The following is a 22,090-nucleotide window of genomic DNA, read 5'->3' as shown; positions in this document are numbered from 1 at the left end:
CAAAATCTTTAATTACTTTAAAGCCCTCCTAAGACAGTGGAAGTCACTCAAAAGTTTGTACAAATTCTAATCTGGCTATTATATTATTGGCTGCCATCTTAGTCTGCCGTAGTAATACTTTTATAATTTTTATGGAAAGCTATGAAATCCCAAAATTTAGTTTGATAATTTATAGTATTATGGCTTTGACATGACTAATACCTCCATATGTTATTTACCAAATTTAATGATGCAATCAAATGTGCCATGACTTTGAAAAAACTCTAATATGACTCAGAACATCTAGTTACATTTTTTTCCTTTGGATGAAAAATGATTTATTTCAAATATGACTGATGTTGCAAAACCTATGTAATAGCTTTACACAGAAGAAAATGTATCGGTAGATCAGTTTACTCTATGCCATCTCTTTTCCTCTGATTATCTGTTTAATTAGGTTAGCTTAATGATTACCAAGCAAAGCAAAATACTCACCCTGAAGCCTCTAGGCAAGGGGAAATTTGCAGTTTAAATGAGCTCTGTATGAATGCTTTGCTTTTCATACGTGAAGTAAAAATTGACAAAGTTAAACTGGTAGTATGTGGATGATTGTAGATGACAATAGCTGGGACTTCCCTGCTGGCTCAGTGGTAAAGAATCCACCTGCAGTGTGGGAGATGCAGAAGCCGTGAGTTCAATCCCTGGGTCGGGAAGATCCCTGGAGGAGGGCATGGCAACCCACTCCAGTGTTCTTGCCTGGAGAATCCCATGGACAGAGGAGCCTGGCGGGCTGCAGTCCACGGGGTCGCAAAGAGTCAGACATGACTGAAGCACAGCACACAGTACAGGTGCCAATAGCTAGGTATTTTGGTGAAACTGCGAAATGAGGACTTAAGAGAAAATGTGGGGTAATCATTGGCGTTTTCAATTATGACTTAAAGTGGAATGAATTCAAAGTCTTATTATTTTACTCCAATATGCTCTTCAGCATGTATTTTTCTTATTTCTTGCAGTTACCATATTATTGTTATTATACTGGTGTACTGTTTCCCATTGCTTGTCATGGGTATCACATACACCATCGTTGGAATCACCCTCTGGGGAGGAGAGATCCCAGGGGACACCTGTGACAAGTATCATGAGCAGCTAAAGGCTAAAAGAAAGGTACTGTTCCATATAACTTTCCCAGCATTTGCGTAAATTGTGGTGCATCAGAGAAGGAAAAAAAATCTAGTTATGGATAAATAGATAATTTTATGCTTTACTCCTACTTTTATTTTCCCCCCTTCTTTTTTTTAAATTTTGTTTTCTTTTTACCTTCTATAAGCCACTAGTCATGTACAATAGCAGTTTATGATAAGAGTAGGCATTTCCTTACAGAAAGACTATTACCTTTTGCACAATATTCTTAATTATACCACAAGAAACTTCTGAAATTTCACTGTAGGAATCACAGTTGGTTGTATTTCTGCAGCTCTAGTTGTCTTAGTCTTTTATTAAACAAAATGCCTCTGATGTACTATATAATCTTTCAGAAGTTTTATTTATCCCAGGAAAGGCATCTCTCCTAGTATATGCTATAATTCTGTAATATCCATTTATGTATCCCATTCTTCCTTCCTTTCCCACACCTCCCCACATTCCACCGCTATCTTTATTCTGGTTTCTACACAGCCATCTGATTAACAGATGAAGTTACATTAATACTGTTGTACAACTTACTGGGTGACATGATAAAAATTATTTCTGAACAATTCACATTAAGCAAGAAAACCTATAAAAATTATCATAGTGACATTTTAGTAGGATTATTTTTTCATTGTTTCCTTTTCTGACTACTATTATGTGACTCAGTGAGTGAGATTTTTTAATAATAAATTTGCATAGTAAAAGGAATCTTAGAATCATCCATTCCATCTTCCTCTCTCCAAGTGGTAAGTACCTAGTACAAATCACAGAGGTTTTTCCAAGGATAAGTGAGACACACTGAGTATGTCAATTATTATTATTCCATTTATGATTCATTTATTTATGTAGAACTATTATTTACTGACACTCATTTAACAACAATCATCAGGTTTTAAAAACCTAGTATAGAAAATAGATTCTATTTTAACATTAATAGATTTTTTCTCTGTTGACAAACAGACAAGACTTTATGTTTGGTTAACATTTTATCATTAGGTTGAGTACTTGAAAGCAAATATTTTTTTCACATCAATTTAGTTATTTCAGCTATAATATATGTAATTTCATTTTATTTCTCTTTGGGGAAAAAAAAAACCTTAAAAATGAAGTACATGATCCCACTGCTGGGCATATATACAGAGAAAACTACAATTCAAAAAGAAACCTGCACCCTAGTGTTCCCTGCAACACTGTTTACAGTAGCCAAGACACAGAGACAACTTAATTTTCCACATACAGACAAATGGATAAAGAGGATGGGGTACATATATAATGGAATACTACTGTCATAAAGAGAAAGTAATAATGCCATTTGCAGTAATATGGATGGACCTAGAAATGATCATACTAAGTGAAGTAAGTCAGAGAGAGAAAGACAAATACCATATGACACCATTTGTAGGTAGACTCTAAAATATGACACAAATGAACTTATCTCAGGAGGGCATGGCAACCCTCCCCAGTATTCCTGCCTGGAGAATCTTATGGACAGAGGAGCCTGGTGGGCTACAGTCCACAGGGTTGCAAAGAGTGGGACACAACTGAAGTGACCTAGAATGCTCGCAACCACACACAAAACAGAAACGGACTCACAGGCATAGAGAACAGATTGTGGTTCCCAAGGAAAAGTAGGGGAGGGAGAGAGGATTGCCTGGAGGTTTGGGGTTAGTAGATGCAAACTTTTCCATTTAGAATGGATAAACAACAAGGTCCTACTGTATAGCGCAGGGAACTGTATTCAATAGCCTGTGATAAAACCTAATGGAAAAGAATGTCTATATGTATAATTGAATCACTTTGTTGTACAGTAGAAATTAACACAACTTGTAAATCAACTATACTTCAATAAAATTTAAAAATAAAGTGCACAAACAACCAAACTATGTCTTTACCACATTTAAAAAAAAAAAAAAAAGAATCGTAGAACTAGCAGAACCTCAGTAACAATCATCTTAAGTGAACAGTTTCTCCTTCTCCTTTATTTTGATCCTCACTTTCTAACATCTTGATCATGCTGCAAGATGCTCTTTGCAGGGGGCATATTTTCTAACAGCTATGTTTTAGGCATAATCACATTAAATAACTGATGTGATCGTCTACATTGTTGTTGTTATTCAGTTGCAAAGTCATGTCTGACTCTTTTCGACCCCAGGGACTGTAGCCCACCAGGCTCCTCTATCCATGGGGTTTCCCAGGCAAGAATACTGGGGTGGGCTGCCATTTCCTTCTCCAAGGGATCTTCCCGACCCAGGGATCGAACCCATGGCTCCTGCATCTACTGCATTGGCAGGAGAATTCTTTACCACTGAGCCACCAGGGAAGCCCAATATTCTACATACTATATTTCAGAATCACTTGTCTTTGTACTCCCTGCTTACCCTCTTGTCTTTTATTTATTTCCTACTAGTTTAAGCATTTTTAAAACACTTTTCCCCTGTTCAATTCTACACAACTTAAAATAAGTTCAGTAATGACAGATTATAGTTCCTTTTCCTTAGTATTGACGTAATATTTTTCTAGGAAGACATAAAAATTTAATCTGAGTGTTCCTTCTTATTTTTGAGTTGAATCCCAGAGGGAACAAAAGAAAGAGGGAATATTTTTGCATTTGCCCCTCTATAGCAGATGAGAATACGGCATACACATTTCATTTTTACTGCATTACTCTGCAATTTCAAAGTATAAATATCAATTCAAACTGAGAGATTGACTCTTCTAGAATACTTCAGAAATTAAGATATATAAAAGTTCTAATCCATATTTCTATTTCTCAGGTTGTGATCTTGGCTGAAATAGTATAAAATGACATCTATGACATGGGCTTCACATAATAAATCACCTTGTCCTTAGGTTTCTTTCACAGTCACTTACTGATATGACCATTGGTATTGTGAAAGTAACCCTCATTTTGCCCAAAAATTTAAAATTTCAAAATAAAAATAGCTCTTCTCTTAATTTTTTTAATTTAAATTTAAATACTGTCTAGTATAGTTTGGAATACAGTTATTTCTAGTAATTATGCTGTTTTATCAGTATGACTGTTTAGGTGAAAGATGTGAATTTTACCCTGGATGGGCCATTTAATCATATGTTGTCTCCTAGCGATTACATCTTTGATATTACAGGTTGGACTTGAAAAATAAGAGAGTATTGGTTACAAGAGAGCAAATTCATCATGACTGCTGGGAAAAAACAACTACATAAACAACTCTTGAGTCAATGTACTATTAATAAAAGAACAGCAGTTACTGATTGAGCTCCCCCAGACACATGAATAAGAATAAAGAAAAGTTTAAGAAATTTTAGTCAAAACACTGAAAAGATCTTTGCAACTACTAAGAAACATTGCTTCCATTTCTCTTTTTCTTAAGGTCTTCAGGCACTGTATTCAGTTTTGAGTCCTGTAGATTAAATGCTATGAAGAACAGCCAGTGGAAATAAATTCCATGTCTAAGCTATATAGAACCTAACACGTCTAAAAGTTAAACTAACATGAAGTTGTCAGAAAATTGAGGATTAACCACCCCCACTCAACCTTTACATTTGTCCTGCCTAACAATATGCATACTTTGAAAATAATACCAGTGGCACTTCAAAAATTTCCTGGCACATAGAACTGTTCTCAGTAAATGGTACCTGTTACTTAAGGCACTTTGTATATATATGCACTTTATTATATAGGCACTTAACTTTGAATATATAAAGCACTTTATTACGAAGATCGAAAGCATCATGTGGTAGAAAAGTGAAGAGGTATAAAATTGTTCATTTATCTATTTAAACATAATACTGACCTACATTTTACCATAAGTCAGTTTGTAAATAACTTTCACATGAATATTATTTAATTCCCACATTATCTATGTGAATTTTTCTTGTTTTACAGAAAAATGAAATTGAGCCCCAAATTCACAAAATTTGTAAGTGGCAAAACTTGGACTTGAATCCTAAACAAAATCTTTAGAGTTGAGTTCTTTTAGAGAGCTCTCTCAAAGGAATAGGTTTCAGAATGATACTTTATGTCCGAGTATTACTTATATTATATGAAGCACATTCTCATACGTAGACTGTACTAATCATCACAGTAGTCCCAAGAGGTAGGCCTAAGTAAGTAAGTAAGTAAGTTCAGTCACTCAGTCATGTCCGACTCTTTGTGACCCCATGGACTGCAGCACACCAGGCTTCCCTGTCCATCACCAAATCCTGAGGCTTGCTCAAACTCATTAAGTCCATTAAGTTGGTGATGCCATCCAACCATCTCATCCTCTGTCACCCCCTTCTCTTCCCGCCTTCAATCTTTCCCAGCATCAGGGCCTTTACCAGTGAGTCAGTTCTTCGCATCAGGTGGCCAAAGTATTGGAGCTTCAGCTTCAGTATCAGTCCTTCCAATGAATATTAAGGACTGATTTCCTTTAGGATTGACTGGTTGGATCTCCTTAAAGTCCAAGGGACTCCCAAGAGTCTTCTCCAGCACCACAGTTCAAAAGCATCACTTCTTCGGCACTCAGCTTTCTTTATGGTCCAACTCTCACATCCATTCATGACTGCTGGAAAACCCATAGCCTTGACTAGACGGACCTATGTCGGCAAAGTATGTCTCTGCTTTTTAATATGCTGTCTAGGTTGGTCATAGCTTTTCTTCCAAGGAGCAAGCATCTTTTAATTTCATGGCTGCAGTCACCATCTGCAGTGATTTTGGAGCCCAAGAAAATAAAGTCTGTCACTGTTTCCATTGTTTCATCATCTATTTTCCATGAAGTGATGGGACCAAATGCCATGATCTTCATTTTTTGAATGTTGAGTTTTAAGCCAGCTTTTTCACTCTCCTCTTTCACTTTTATCAAGAGGCTCTTTAGTTCCTCTTCACTTTCTGCTATAAGGGTAGTGTCATCTGCATGAGGTTATTGATATTTCTCCTAGCAATCTTGATTCCAGCCTGTGCTTCATCCAGCCTGGCATTTAGCATGATGTACTCTGCATATAAGTTAAATAAGCAGGGTGACAATATATTGCCCTGACATACTCCTTTCCCAATTTGGAATCAGTCTGTTGTTCCATGTCCAGTTCTAACCATTGCTTCCTGACCTGCATACAGATTTCTCAGGTGGCAGGGAAGGTGGTCTGATATTCCCATATCTTGAAGAATTTTCCACAGTTTGTTGTGATCCACACAGTCAAAGGCTTTGGCATAGTCAATAAAGCAGAAGTAGATGTTTTTCTGGAACTCTCTTGCTTTTTCTATGATCCAACAGATCAATAGGAGGTAGGCATAGTGGAAATTATTTTCCTCCATTTTTAATAAATCAGGAAATTGAAGGAAGGGGAAGGTGAATGGTACCCAAATTCATACAGCTGGTAAGAGTATACATAAGCCCTTTCAATCCCGTGGAATGCATTCTTTCCGTTACACTGAACAGCAAAGAGCTGGCAGCTACCTTGAGCCAGTCTCCTGTCCATTTTCTCATTCACAGTATATGAAAGTATTGTTGCTTTTCTTGAAAGTTTTTGATGAGGGCTAATCAAGATAATGCATGTATTAATGTGTCTGGTACTTAATGTCATAAACATGCAATTCCAATCTGCATGTAGCTTCATCTATTTATGAGACAAAAATAAACCTAATTATTATCACTAATATAAAGTACAATGCTTGTGATAGCTCTATATAAGCAACAAGCATTTACTGTGCTTGTTATGTGCCAGACACTTGATTTAGGTGCTTTAAATAGTTTAGCCAATTGAATTCTGACAACCACATAAGGGAGGCATTATTGTTATTTTCAGTTGACAGATGAAGAAACAGTCATTAGCTGGGTTAAGTAACTACCTAGTCTATTGAATGACAGAGACAGGATATAAACCCAGAAAGTCTAAGTCTAGAGAACGTGATCATAATTTCTATATTTTAATGATCATTTCTGTACTTTGCTGGGGGTGGTGATAAATAAGATACAGTAATTATTTTCTTATCTTTCTGCTTGTTTAACTACCAGAAGTACAATTGAATATATTACTGTATTATTTATTGATACATTCTGAGTCTAAAAGCTCTTGTAGGTTAAACTGACCAAAATACATAATGTTGTTTTTAAGAAAAAATTATCTTCCAGTACCACCAGTCAACTTAACACTTATTTCTAGTACCAGCAATCAACTTAAAAATCACATCTTAAAAAACAGTTTATCTGTACACTGGAACTGCATACAATTACCAAAGTGAGGAGGCATCTATTTTACCTGCACAGATATACACTAAAATCTGGTTTTGATCGTTAAAAATTATAAATCAGCTCAACTTAGTACTTTTTTCATTTTTAGTTCAAATGAGTTTTTTAAACACATTAAAGCTCCTCTAACATACACTGAATAAAAACAATACACAACCTCCCTTAACAAATTCTCCTCAGTTAATATAACACCCTAACACATAATGATATTAATGGTTTTGTTGCAACTAAAAACATTCCACAATAATTAAATCACCACTGCCAAATATCAATGGACAGTTATAAATGTAATTGTTTCTCATATCTGGAGAAAATTCTGATTTCTAAAGCCAAATGAGCACAATGTCTTGTGTGTGCCTGAGAGAGAGAGAGAGACATAATAGGAAAGAGAGTGATAGATATGATACAAAACAAAAGAGATACAAGAGATACTATTGTGGAAGAACTGGGACTCTGGACAGTTGAGACATGAGACATGAGACAGTTGAGACAGTTCCAGACATGGTATTTTATTTCAGACTTACTTTGTTTGAGTCATCACTTTTTTCTGGGCTTATTGTCATATTTGTAAAATGAGAAGATTGAAGCAGATCACTTCCAAGTTCTCTTCCAGCTATATATATCCATGATTGAGATCATCAAATATTTATTTAACATCTAATGAGGACCAGGCATTGTGCACGGTGATTTTATTTAAACTTTGTAAAATCCTATAAAAGAGGATATATTTCAGGTCATAAATATTAGTGAGAAAAGTTTATAGAAAATTTTGTAATGGGTTCTGTGTAGTTGATTTTAATTGGAGGCAAGATTTTCCTTCACACCTTTGACTCAACGTAAGTAACCAGTCACTCATATTATACTGTTGTTTGAAAGGATACTGTGCAGAGATTGGGATGGGAAGACCAACTCTTAAAGTTGGTCAGTTCAGCATTAGGCATCCCCCACTCAAAAATAAAATTTGCTCTTCTTTTACTTTGTAGGACTTTGGTTCCTAAACTTTTTCTCTCCAGTCTCAGCCACCCCTCCACATCCTTCTTCTCCTACCTCTAGCCCTATCTAGTTTGAGGAAAGAAAAAAATATATGCTTTGACCTACACTTAGGTAGGTGTTTCACAGGCACAGTAGTGGGACAGAAACAGGAAAGAAAATCACAGGAATTATTAATACATAGAGCATCAATTTATAGTGTAATGTCATCTTGTTTACATATAGTAGTTCTCTATCCATTATTTTATAAATATGTATATATGAATGCATGTAAAACACACATAATAAATATATGCACCCTAGATGGCAAGGCAAGAGAGCAATCATGGAGTCCAAAACTAGCTCAGAATCTGTGAGGAAAAATTTTTCCAATTTGTTTTTCCTTTTTTTTCCAATTATATTTTTATAGAATGCAATCTATACACATTTTTTTAATTTTACCTCATAATAATACTCTGGAATAGATGGAAAATGCTTTATTTTAAAGACAGATAAGCAGAAATGTTGAAGCTAGAGAACATAATGGCAAAATAGAAGGGATCAGTCTGGAAAACCCTGAATATTCATTGGAAGGACTGATGCTGAAGCTGAATCTCCAATACTTTGGCCACCTGATGTGAAGAGCCCACTCATTGGAAGACCCTGATGCTGGGAAAGACTGAAAGCAAAAGGGGAAGGAGGTGGCAGAGGATGACATGGTTGGATAGCATCACCAGCTCAGTGGACATGAATCTGAGCAAACTCTGGGAAATAATGGACGGGGAAGCCTGGCGTGCTGCAGTCCATGGGGTGTCAGAGTAGGACACAACTTAGCAACTGAACAACTAAGTGAAAAAACTTTTAAAATAATCATCAGTTTGATCAGAAGACTGAGGGAGAGGAAATTGACAAATTCTATTTAAAATTAGGACATTATTGACAAGAATTATGAAGGCTGTGAGAATATATAGCTGTTTTGGATGAAGAAGATAAATTTACTTGAGGGGAATCTAGCAAGGTGGAAAGAGGCAGATTCCTGACCACTAGCACCACCTGGGAAGCCCGGTTGTTAGATTTTGTACTTAAGGCTAAAATGCTCTTCCACCTTTCTAATGGCGCCTCTTATACGGAAATAGATTGGTCTTTGTCCTTTAATGTATGGTTTTCTTTGTTCATGTCCTTTCATCCAGCTTTTAGTGCAGGTTTTCAGTTGACAAGATTCTTGACTTAGGTCACATATCTTACACTGATCACCAATCTCTCACTGCCCACTGCTGCAGTCTGTACATTGCCCAGATGTAGGATGGCTGCCAGGACCTTAAAAAGTCCATCTGAAAATCTTCCTTGAAACCCAGCAGTGTGAAGGTCTTCTGAGTCTCTTCTTGACAAAATGCATTTCAATGTTTTCACTTCTAATCTGATAAAGGTAAATCTCTTCGAACATGCTGTCTTTTCCCTGCTCCTAAAACTAATGCCCATTGCTAACTGTTAATTATATTCTCCTATTTTACCTTGCTTGAGTAGTTCTTAAAGTAAGTTTAAATAGTCTTAACTAGATTATGTGTGAATGATTGAAATTTCACTATGTCAACAATAATATATCATGTAATAACCATTGACACTTCTTCAGTTTATAATTAAACCTCATTTTCAAGTAAGTTCAAGTACTGTTACAGTATACAAAAAATAGAGGAGGAAAGAACAAGGTACTTTAAAATTAGGTTAAATTAAAATGATGCTTGGTAATACCCCTAAGAAATGTGGGACATTTTATCACAGGTAAATTCTCAGATCTGTTGTAGACTACTGAACAAGAGATGTGCTGTACTCACCACTGTCTCCTCGGTGCCTAGCATAATGCTTTCTGGATGGATGGATGGATGGAGAATTAATAAATGATTGAAAGAATGAAGTTTTGTGAGTCAGCTACTTTCTCATTTTATACACGAGAAAATGGAGGCATGTGATGTGATTTGCTAAAAGGTCAAAAATTATTAGGAGGAGAACTAACTCTCCTGAGTTCCAGCCTGATGCTCTACCCCTAGACCCAGCACACAGAGGAAAGATTTTGCTCTGAATCTTCAGGACAAAATGCATGCCTTCAGGATTATATTAATATCCTCAGAACTAAAAATGAGGTTTACTCATCTACTGCTGAATAAATTAAACTGTTCTTGAAAGTTTACTATATTTCATTAAATAAAAACATTTCTTAGGCCTGCCACAAGTAAAACAATATATAGGATCTCTCCCATTGTATACGATTTTTGATATAGTATTCCAGTAAACTGAAAATTTAAGTTAGTAAAAAGAATTTATACCATGCATATACTTCTCATTGTAAAATTCCAAATTCCCTTATCATCAAACTACATTGGGAAAAAAAAATTGCCTCTTTCTTTCTTAGAGGGAAAAAACACTTCAATGTTCTGTAAGACTAACTTTATCAACATCAAATATAAATTGCCTACTCAAGAAAATAATTGAGAGGTTCAGTTAATAGAATGATGGATCTCAGGGGTTATACTCGTGGGCTTAAGTGGTGAGTAACTCCAAAACAGTTTTAGTAGCCTAGCAAATATTTCCACGAGCCTCCCATTCCACTCCAGCCCCTCAGCTGGTAACATCAGGTATAATTAATTTTCGTGAAAACAAACTCCTTTCTAAAATGTAAGGAATACATGAGTACATTTCTTTCTTAGTGTCCCCCTGGTTGACAGCGAGGACACAGGGGTAGATAGAGTCAAGTGTTTCTGGGCACCGAGGAGGACTTCTCTGCTATGAAGGTTCAAGATCCTTGGCCTGTGGAAGTGCTCTTTAACGAGAGACCAGTGATTCACTCCTCTCCACTTCATTCTAACAGCATATTCTTAAGCAGAAAGAAAACTGACGAAACTGCTTTCCTGTGTGTTGACTTGAATGTTTTACTCCTTTATCTCATTCCCAGTGGGCAGTTTACTTTTGAGAGTGCTTCTATTTCCCCTTTCTCCTCTACCCCTCTTTCTTCATTCCTGCCTTAGAAGACAGTTCTTTTTGAAATTATTTTGCCTTTCCATCTTTACTTATTTTTTGCATCAGGGGACAGTGCAGTCTTTAGAAAAGCCTAGAATCACACCTGTCTGCCTCCACGTAGTGCTCTATAAGTGATTCTTACCCTGATTTTGTATGAGAGCTAGTTCCCAATAACCTATTTTCATTTACCCTTATTTATACGACCCAAATTTTAACTAACTTCATGTCTATCACTTTTTTTTTTCATTTTCATGTAACCTGAATGAGAAATGTAAATTTTACTGAGGATTTTGTATGTTAGTCCAAAGAATTTGCCTCTCAGAACACAAAACTCCTCTGGCATTTCTTCTCTAGTCAGCTCCTGGGCGACTGTATTAATATGTATATGTGTCTCTTTCCCCCTTCTTCTCCTTCCCACTTTCCTTCTCCCTCTTTATGCCTCCTTCTTGTAGTCTCCCCTTGATCTATTTTTATTTCTCTGCCTCAGAAAGACCATTCACCCATAATTTTTCCAAACAAATCCAGCACAGTTCCTACAATTCAAACTGTAGCACGGATCCTATGATTCAAAGGATTCCAAATTTACAATCCCCATCTACATCCACTGCCCTTCTCAGCAAACGAAATAATGTCCATAGACCCACTTTCACTCTCCTTCAAGTCAGGAGAGGACTTTAAATAGAAAACTAATGCTGCCGTCACTGTCGTTGTTACTGAGAACCCTTTATGGATGTAATTCTAATTACTTGCTCCAAGTCTTTCCATAGGTTTTTCTTCTACTGTTTTGATTTTCATTTCACTTATGAAAAGATTTCATAGAGACATTCTTCTACTACTGTGCTTAAGCAGTAGATCCCAAAAGGACTATGATTCTCTGTACTTCTATATGCTTCATTCAGTGTGTTTTCAAACTTACAGGTTTTCAGATTTGTACTTCCCCCAAACTTTTCTTTAATCTGTTTCTACTTGGAAATATTTAGAACCGGTGAAATAATGTATTATGGATACTTCTTAACTTTGGATTCTCAAGTATTACCCTCATTATTTCATCATCCTCCAACTTGATCTGGAATATAAATCATACAAATTATATAAGTCTCTGAAATAGGGATTTCTAAAGCCTTTTTGCCATAGCCATCCAAACCCAGATGAAAACAAGGATTTTCACTGATACCTTAAAGGAATATGTTTCACATACTAAATTTGTAAAGGAAAACAGCATCTAAAAGAACTGAAAACAATGGACAGAATAGTAGTTGCATATCAAAGGGAAGAGGAACCCCAGTATTCATTAGAATAAACATCCTTCAAATGCCACCCATGCTGATTAAAAAGCAGAAAATCAAGTGATAATAATTCCCTACAGACACAGTGCATCATTTGGAAATTGAAAACTAATGATCGGTGACCATAAGTTTGTATGCCACAGTTAATCCAGCTTGAACAAGGGAGAGTATTTTATTTTGGACAAGGCTTTATGGAGAACTAGAAGATCCTTTACTTGATTGAGAATACAAACCAGATCTCCATCATTACAATACTTGGAACATTACAGTCTATCTTCTAGACATAAGATTTCATGAGGCATCTCCTGGAACATCTCATTACCAGACCACATATTTTCACTAGGAAGTATTGAGTACAATGAGCACAAACTCCGGTGCTTTGAGTTAATAAATATATAAAAGAGAACTTACATTTGCTTAAGGATCACCTATAATACAATGAATGAGAAACCCTATACCTTACAATTCCATTTCTTTTGCTTTCTTATCTGTTCCCTATATCTGAGAATTTAGGCAGCTTTGAGCAAATGAGTCAAAGGGAAAGGTGTTTACCTATACCTTCTTCAAGTCTCATAGCCTGAGATGAGAAGCATAGTTTAGAAGAGTTCTGCTACATGATTTCATTTCTGAGTACATATAAGGTATAGCAATGGCTGCTCTATTATGTTATGTGACAGTAAAGCAAAAAAAATTGTCATACACAAAAGGAACTATTTTCCACACATGAATTTGTTAATGGCATTTTAAAGTTTTAGAGGAAACTCACAGAGTCTGTGTCTTTGGGTGATTTAACAGCATTATCAGATTCTCACTTCTCTGAAATGGATTGCTTCACACACAATCATTTTTTTCATCCAAACTAAAGTACCAGGTTATATTAGTTAAGTGAGAAAAAGCTTATATTAATAGCTTTATTTATATTAGCTTTAAGTATTAGGAAAGAGAATTAATCTATTCATTTTGAATCCCTTATCCTGAGAGTTGTAGGTATTTGTTTGAGAGCAGGTAGACATCCAGCCAGAGAAGGCAATGGCAGCCGACTCCAGTACTCTTGCCTGGAAAATCCCATGGATGGAGGGGCCTGGTAGGCTGCAGTCCATTGGGTCACTAGGAGTCGGACACGACTGAGCAACTTCACTTTCACTTTTCACTTTCATGCATTGGAGAAGGAAATGGCAACCCACTCCAGTGTTCTTGCCTGGAGAATCCCAGGGACGGGGGAGCCTGGTGGGCTGCCGTCTATGGGGTCACACAGAGTCGGACACAACTGAAGCAACTTAGCAGTAGCAGCAGCAGATATAGCAAATGAATTCACAACATTCCCATTGATCATTTTTCCTTACAATTCATTTTGGTTAAAACCATGTGCTTCATTTTATTTTTGCAAGTGTGATTCCTTACAGCTAATAAATACCCTTACCTGGTCACCTTGACACTGGTCTCTTCTGGGTCTGATTGCTCCTTGCAACTAAGCTCCATGTCTTCACAGCAACATAGCTCTTCTGCAGTATTATATTTGGATTCCTTTCAGTGTGGGGATGGGGGTTCAAATGGCCATGGACTGCTGACGAGGCTCACTATCTACACACCTTGTCAAGTGGCTGCCTTCTTCCTCTGTCACTGTCTTCTTATGTTCTTCATCCATGCATTACCTGTGTTCTAGATCCTTAGCACCTCCTTCTCAAGAGCAGTCATCCCCCAATTACACCATTTCTCTTCTGAAGCATGACCTCTTTCATTTCACTGTTTCCCTTTCAAAGCACAGCTCTTCCACCCTGTTTTGCTCACATTTGCTCTCTCCTGTTTACCAGTCTTTCACTCCCCTGGTTAATGCTTTGTGACAACTTACCATTCTGCTGAAACCAGTCTTGCCAAAGTTACCTTTGCCTTCTTTGTTGCTAACTTCATTGGATATATTCAGTCCCTGACCAGACTGACACAATAGAAACCTTTTGATCACTCTCCACTTCAGAAGTCTCGCCTCCCACATTATTTACCTCCTTTCTCTCCTCAGGCCATTCCTCCTGAGTACCCTTTACTCACTTTCCTTCCTCTACCACATAAATGCTGTTCTTTACCACAGAAGCCAATTCTTCACATTTTTATAGCTTTCAAATACAGTCTTATTTGGATAAATTCATCCACTCCCAGGACATTAACACCTTTGGAAAATTACTTCCAAATTGATGTTAACATTCTGTTCATATCTAGACTTCTAAGATTCAGGCTCTGAGCTCCAGATTTAAATCCTATTAACCATCTCACACCACAGCTATGTGTAACAGACACTTCAAAATAAGCTTGTCAAAATGAAATAATCATTTTCGTCAATTCTTTGAAACTTCACATTTCACAGATGCCAGCCAAAGACAAAAGAAACTGGAAATGATCTAAAACATCTCTCTTTCCTAGCTGAAATCCAGTTAATTACAAAGTCCTTTAAATTAACTCTAAAAGCACTCAAATATATATTTTTCTCTCCTAAGCTCCTGCTTCACTTATGTTTAGACCTACATAGTTTCTTGCCTAGTAAAGTGGCCTTCCCAGGTGGTGCTAGTGGTAAAGAATCTGCCTGTCAATGGAAGAGACACAAGAGATATGGGTTCAATCCCTAGATCAGGAAGATCCCTTGGAGTAGGAAATGATAACCCACGACAGTATTCTCACCTGAAAAATTCCATAGACAGAGGAGCCTGGTGGGCTACAGTCCATAGAGTTGCAAAGAGTCAGACACAACTGTGCACACACCCAGTTTCTTCCCTAGATTAATATGCTTGCCAACTAAAGATCTTCCCGCATCCATTAGATCTGATTGAAATAAAATTGATTCTACACTGCCTTCAAAGTAATCTTTCTGAAATCTGAATTTATTAATGTGTGTGTGTGTTTAGTTGCTCAGTCGTGTCACTCTTTGCGACCCCATGGACTGTAGAATACCAGGCTCCTCTGTCCCTTGGATTCTCCAAGCAAGAATACTGGAGTGGGTTGCCATTCCCTTCTCTAGGGGATCTTCTCAACCCAGGGATCAAACTGGGATCTCCTTCATTGCAGGTGGATTCTTTACCATCTAAGCTATCAGGAAGCCCCAAATTTATTAATACTCTCCTTAAAAGCCCTATAGTGGCTTCTCTAGCTCTCCCTAATCTGACTTCCATCTATCTCTCTCACTTTCTCCATCAGCATATCTCATAATAATATTACACACTAAATCACCGTCAAACTGTTTGTAGTTCTATAGGGAGGTCTGAGCTTGGCATATTTTATTTTGATGACTAGGGCACTCTTCTCCCCTCTCTCCCACTCCTTTTCTGCTTCTCTCACCTGGCTATTTCCTATTTGTCTTTAAAACTGTATCACAGGCACTTCTTCCTTTAGAAAGCCTCTTTCAAACTTCCACCCCCAATCTGCATTCAGTGTTTGTCCATGTGCTCCTATTATATCACATGGCAAACTCTAACATGCAACTTACATTACACAGGAAACATCAATTTGCTTAACCAGCTCTTCCAACAAATTTTACAAAGCGTAAGGGCTCAAGTGAATCATTACTTTAAAAAGAATTATTATTGCATGTGAAAGGTCACACTTATTATGAAGGATGGACTATTTCAAAATGAATGAAAGTTTTCTATGTTTCTTTGTCTGCTTATTTGTCTTAAACCACAACTCAAATGATTCACGATCTTCTAACATCTATGACTCAAAATATTAAAAGATCATGATTCATTTTGACTCTCCAAATCTGGTTTTCGTTTTTGTGGTGGTTGTTGTTCAGTCGCCAAGTCGTGTCCAACTCTTTGCAACCCCATGGACTGTGGCACGCCAGGCTTTCCTGTCCTTCACCATCTCCCAGAGTTTGCCCAAGTTCATGTCCATTAAATAAGTGATGCTATCCAACCGTCATCCCCTTCTCCTCCTGGCCTTCAATCTTTCCCAGCATCAGGGTCTTTTCCAATGAGTCTGCTCTTTATATCAGGTGGTCAAAATATTGGAGCTTCAGCTTCAGTATCAGTCCTTCCAATGAGTATTCAGGGTTGATTTCCTTTAAGATTGACTGGTTTGATCTACTTGCAGTCCAAGGGACTCTCAAGAGTCTTCTCCAGCACCACAGTTCAAAAGCATCAATTCTTTGGTGCTCTACCTTAGTGTCCAAGGCCATGAAATGCACCTGCAGGCATGATTCTACTGCAGCCACGATCATCTGAGTTTTGTTCCCACCCAACTGGGCAGTCACTCTGCACTTCTCCAAATGGGAGCAATCCAACTGTAGGTACTGGAAATACCATAGCCTTCACTATACAGACCTTTGTTAGCAAAGTGATGTCTTTGCTTTTCAATACCCCGTCTAGGTTTGTCATAGCTTTCCTGTGAAGAAGCAATCATTTTTGATTAATGTACCAAGTTTTGTGACTTGCTAGCAAGAATAGACTCTGGCCAGAAAGAGCATTAATTAATGTGAACTTAGCACTTCAATGGTCCTTAAAAAGTATTTTTCTCTTCTAGTAGTAATGGAAACAAAAGAAATGTCTTTTTCTGGGAGTACAATCTTGGAAAGTGATAAGAGATACTGACAAAATGAATCAAGCATTATCTAGTATGTATTATCTGATATTTACATAGAATTGAAATAAAACATCTAGGACTTTATTAGATGACTTCAGATATTGTTCTAAGATTTCCACATGAATTTTTTAGTCTTACAATTTTCACTTATCTCCTGAAATTCTCCACCTTTTAATTCACTATAACCATCTGTTTCTGTAAATACTTCACTTAACATATTTGCCATAGTTATTTAAAGGTTTTACCTATTAATTGCAAAACCTACGGACTCGTTTTTTCTTGATTATGGTCACAGTTTTAATTCTTTTGCATGTATGCCCATCTGAGGTGGTATACTGAATACTATGAGACATGATAAGACATAGGCTGCTGTTCATCTGAAAAATGCAGTGCTTTCTCTTAGCTGGCAATTAAATTGCCAGTTCATCATTCAAATCTGCAGAGGTTTGGTACTTTTTTAGGATGAATCAATTTTACTTTTGCCCTTGGTGTTAAGGTTAATCTCTTATTCCTTGGCACAGTATTTGTTCTTAAGGCCTAGAACTTCTGGGAAAACCCAAGTTGTTTCCTGAGACTCTAGTCTGGTGAGACTCAAACTCTAAATGCTGTCTCCCTTATGAGGGATAGCTGCTAAAATCCCTCCACTCTTAAAAGGTTTCAACTGTTTTTCACCTAATTAACTGTTCATAGTTTTGTCCTGTACATTGCAGGAGCAGTCAAGGAATAAGAAGCTAATTTTCTGGAACATCCCCAATTTTCCTGTCATATAATGAGGACTTAAATTTGATGTTTTAAAATATATTTCTGGAATTGTTAGAATAGAGGACATTTATCTTTTCTGGAAATTATTCATGTGTCTAAAAGAATAAATATATAGACATTAATTTTTATTTTTGTCAGATAAACTTTGCAAACAAATTGAAATCTTAACTACCAATAAAAAGATACTGAGATTATATGCCTTGGGTTAATTTTATGCTATAAATATTATAGATAATAAATAAATGGCCAGGTGAGTCTAAGTATTTTTAACTTTTAAAAATATTTATGACATGTAAATCCATGGGTGATTCATGTCATTGTATGACAAAAACCACTACAATATTGTAAAGTAACTAGCCTCCAACTAATAAAAATAAATGGGAAAAAAAATAAATAACATAGTAATACTCTAAAAAAATTTAAAAAAAATAAAGTGCAAAAAAATTTATGGTTTTTTCATTGTTAAATTAATATTTTATTAAATAAATTTCCATTTGCTAATTATCTAGTATAAAACTAAAATATATATCAAGAAGAGAATATTTATTTTTCTTTTTTCCCCCTCTTACAAAAATCTTAATCATTTTTCTTATAGAAAAGCTTTTCAAGGAATATCAGTTATCTTGCTCTTTTATAGAAATATGCTGTATTGAAGAAGTGACAAGGCCATTGTAACTATAAAATGACTGGGCTTGTTATGTCTTAAGCTATAATGAAAAACATGGATTTGATGCCATCTCTACATATCGCTACTCTAGTCACAATCATATAAACACAGAGAGCAGGAGTTATGATTGTTAAAAAGAGCTTTTTTAAAACTCCTACTGTCTGTATACCTTCTATCACAAAGTTAAACCGAAAACCTGGGTTCTTCAGTACCCAATCTTCACTTTACCTCTTGTCCCCCAGCCCACCGCCTTTGCCTTTATAAAATTCATAATCCGTTTAGGCCATAGTACCAATAACTTTAAAATATGCTTATAAGTTAGTCAGTTCTTGGGAATGAAGTAAAAATGAATACCTCAGCATGCCCTGAGTATTTTATGAGGCTGGCAGTCTCATTTCCACTTAATCCTCACAATCTCCTGTGTGATGAGTGTTCTTATCTCTTCTTTACTAACAAGATTATTGATGTTCAGAAAGATTTAAGTCATTTACCCAATTTTACATAGCTATTTACAATCAGGGCCTAGATTTAAATCAAAGTATTTGAGTCCAGTGCTCTTGACCCTGCTGTACACGACTGTGCAATGCAGACTTCAAAGTCTGCTTCAGATTGAAGCAAAAGTTCACGCTTTCAGTAAAATCCAATTTGGTGGTTATTGCATTTGTCCAGGAGAAAGATAATGATTTTTGTCAGAGGTTATAGTAATAGAGCTAAAACAAAAAGGCTGAGATATTTTGGTGACATGGCCTATAGGATTTGCCTAGATATTGAAAGGGGCAGTGAAAATGAGCGGATGCAAAGGAACAAGCTTGACTTCTAAGTGTCTAGATGGGTGTGGTGCCGCTTATTAACATGGGGAAGTTCACAGAAACGGCTTTGGAGGTGGGGTGGAGGGGGAGTGGAGAATGAAGGGAGCTTTTTTAATACTTAAAATTTGAGATGTCTTTGAGATATTCCAACAGATTATCTGTTGGGGAAGATGGTGGCCTGAACTCTACCTTCTCATCTGCCACTTGCTAGATCTCCTGAGTGAAATAGAAACTGTGATAGGACAGTGGGCCGAGCTCAGAGGAGTGTGTTAAGCCAAGTGGGTGCTGCAATCAAGGGGAGAAGAGTAGAGAGTTTTACACAACACCCTCATTATTCCTGAGACTGTGAAAGGGCTAATGCACCCACTAGGGACACAGAGGGCAGATCGCTCCGTCCTCTGAGGACACATAGCTGTCCAACAGGAGAGAAGCCTGTGCTCCTTCTATGATGTCCAGATTTACTGTCCTGAAAAGAACACTTTCAGTTTGTCTTTACAGGCAAAGAGTGATAGAGCCTGGACTTACAAAAAGGAAACAAAACAAACCTTGAGGAATCTACCTGCTAGAAACAAGACAAAGAACCAGAGTACCTAGATTAAGTTTACTTCATGGACTAAAACAGAAAAGATAAGATCTCTTAATTATGGCATGAAAATAAGGAGATTACATGTATCATTTTTAAATTGAAAACTCCAGTTGTTGAAAGATGTTACCATGGAAAAGTGAAGAACTACATCAAAACACAAACAGATTTCCAAAACATCTAAGGATCACAAGGCAAAAAATAACAGGTTAGAAGAGAGGTCTAGCTTAGCAATGTGGAGTCACTCACTTGAATAGAATTTCATGTACAGAAAAATGTTCTATTTACCTTTACCTCCAGAATCAGCCTCTGCAACTCCTTGACAACACTCCCTATTAGAAAATAAATTTGTACCTACTAGACATTTCACTTTAATTAAAACACGGCTAGCTATATACCAATAACATTAATTAAAATGAGCATATAATGCATACAATGCAAGCAGAGTACCTTGCACATAAAGGGACCTCAACAAATTTTAGTTTCCCTTCTACTTCAGGAAGCAACTGTTTGTCCCTTACTTTTACTTTTTGAGGTTTTATTTATCATTTATTTATTTATCTATCTATCATCATCTTTCTTAAACAGTCTTATAAAAATAAATGTACCTACATATTGTTATTCTTTTCTGAGTCACTCCTTTCCATAAAAAGCAAGTTCTAGTTTTTTGAGGAATTTCCATAATCTTCTCTGTAAGGGCTATATCAGTTTACATTCCCACCAACAGTGCATCGGGGTTCCCATTTCTCCACATCCTCTCCAGCATCTATTGTTTGTAGATTTTTTGATGATGGCCATTCTGACTGCTGTGAGCTGATACCTCATTGAAGTTTTGATTTGCAATCAGAAACCAACACAACATTGCAAAACTTTAAAAATATAAAAGCAAGTTCTTTCTTTTTTACCATTGCTTCTATTAAGGGAAGAAAGTACAAGCTTCTAGAATGTGTATTTTTGACTTATATTTACCTTAGGGTATAAATAAATCTGCACTGACAACAATCACATGTTATAAAAGTAAGTTTCTGTATGGAAATAGTTTCTCTAGCCACCATTGAAATAGAATGCAATGAGCAATGCAGACAAATATCTATCTTACAGCCACAGGACTGGAAAAGGTCAGTTTTCATTCCAGTCCCAAAGAAAGACAGTGCCAAAGAATGTTCAAACTACCACACAATTGCACTCATCTCACACACTAGCAAAGTAATGCTCAAAATTCTGCAAGCCAGGCTTCAACAGTACATGAACTGTGACCTTGCAGATATTCAAGCTGGATTTAGAAAAGGCAGAAGAACCAGAGATCAAATTGCCAACATCCACTGGATCATTGAAAAAGCAAGAGAGTTCCAGAAAAACATCTACTTCTGCTTTATTGACTATGCCAAAGCCTTTGACTGTGTGAATCAAAACAAACTATGGAAAATCCTTAAAAAGATGGGAATACCAGACAACCTGACCTGCCTCCTGAGAAATCTGTATGCAGGTCAAGGAGCAACAGTTAGAACTGGACATGGAACAACAGACTGGTTCCAAATCGGGAAAGGAGTACGTCAAAGCTGTATACTGTCACCCTGCTTCTTTAACTTACATGCAGAGTACATCATGTGAAATCCCAGGCTGAATGAAGCACAAGGTGGAATCAAGATTGCCAGGAGAAATATCAATAACTTCAGTTATGCAGATGACACCACTCTTATGCAGAAAGTGAAGAAGGACTAAAGAGCTTCTTGATAAAAAGTGAGAGAGGAGAGTGAAAAAGTTGGCTTAAAACTCAACATTCAGAAAACTAAGATCATGACATCCAGTCCCATCACTTCATGGCAAATAGATGCAGAAACAGTGAAAACAGTGGCAGACTTTATTTTTGGGGGGCTCCAAAATCACTGAAGATGGTGGCTGCAGCCATGAAATTAAAAGACGCTTGCTCCTTGGAAGAAAAGCTATGACCAACCTAGACAGCATATTAAAAAGCAGAGACATTACTTTGTCAACAAAGGTCCGTCTAGTCAAAGCTATGGTTTTTCCAGTAGTCATGTATGGAT

General features: G+C 36.7%; 1 protein-coding gene across 1 annotated transcript in view; it reads left to right on the top strand.

Moving 5' to 3' along the window:
* Positions 1–22,090, top strand: part of TACR3 (tachykinin receptor 3) — a 76,239-nt gene that overhangs the window by 33,378 nt on the left and 20,771 nt on the right. Inside the window, exon 3 of the mRNA XM_043438618.1 lies at positions 993–1,143. Coding sequence (XP_043294553.1) covers positions 993–1,143 — 151 coding nt within the window. The remainder of the gene's footprint in view (positions 1–992; positions 1,144–22,090) is intronic.

The sequence above is a fragment of the Cervus canadensis genome, chromosome 19 (assembly GCF_019320065.1).
Source record: "Cervus canadensis isolate Bull #8, Minnesota chromosome 19, ASM1932006v1, whole genome shotgun sequence".
Lineage (NCBI taxonomy): Eukaryota > Metazoa > Chordata > Mammalia > Artiodactyla > Cervidae > Cervus > Cervus canadensis.
The sequence above is the reverse complement of the archived record's forward strand: the minus strand, read 5'-3'. Positions and strand labels throughout refer to the sequence as shown.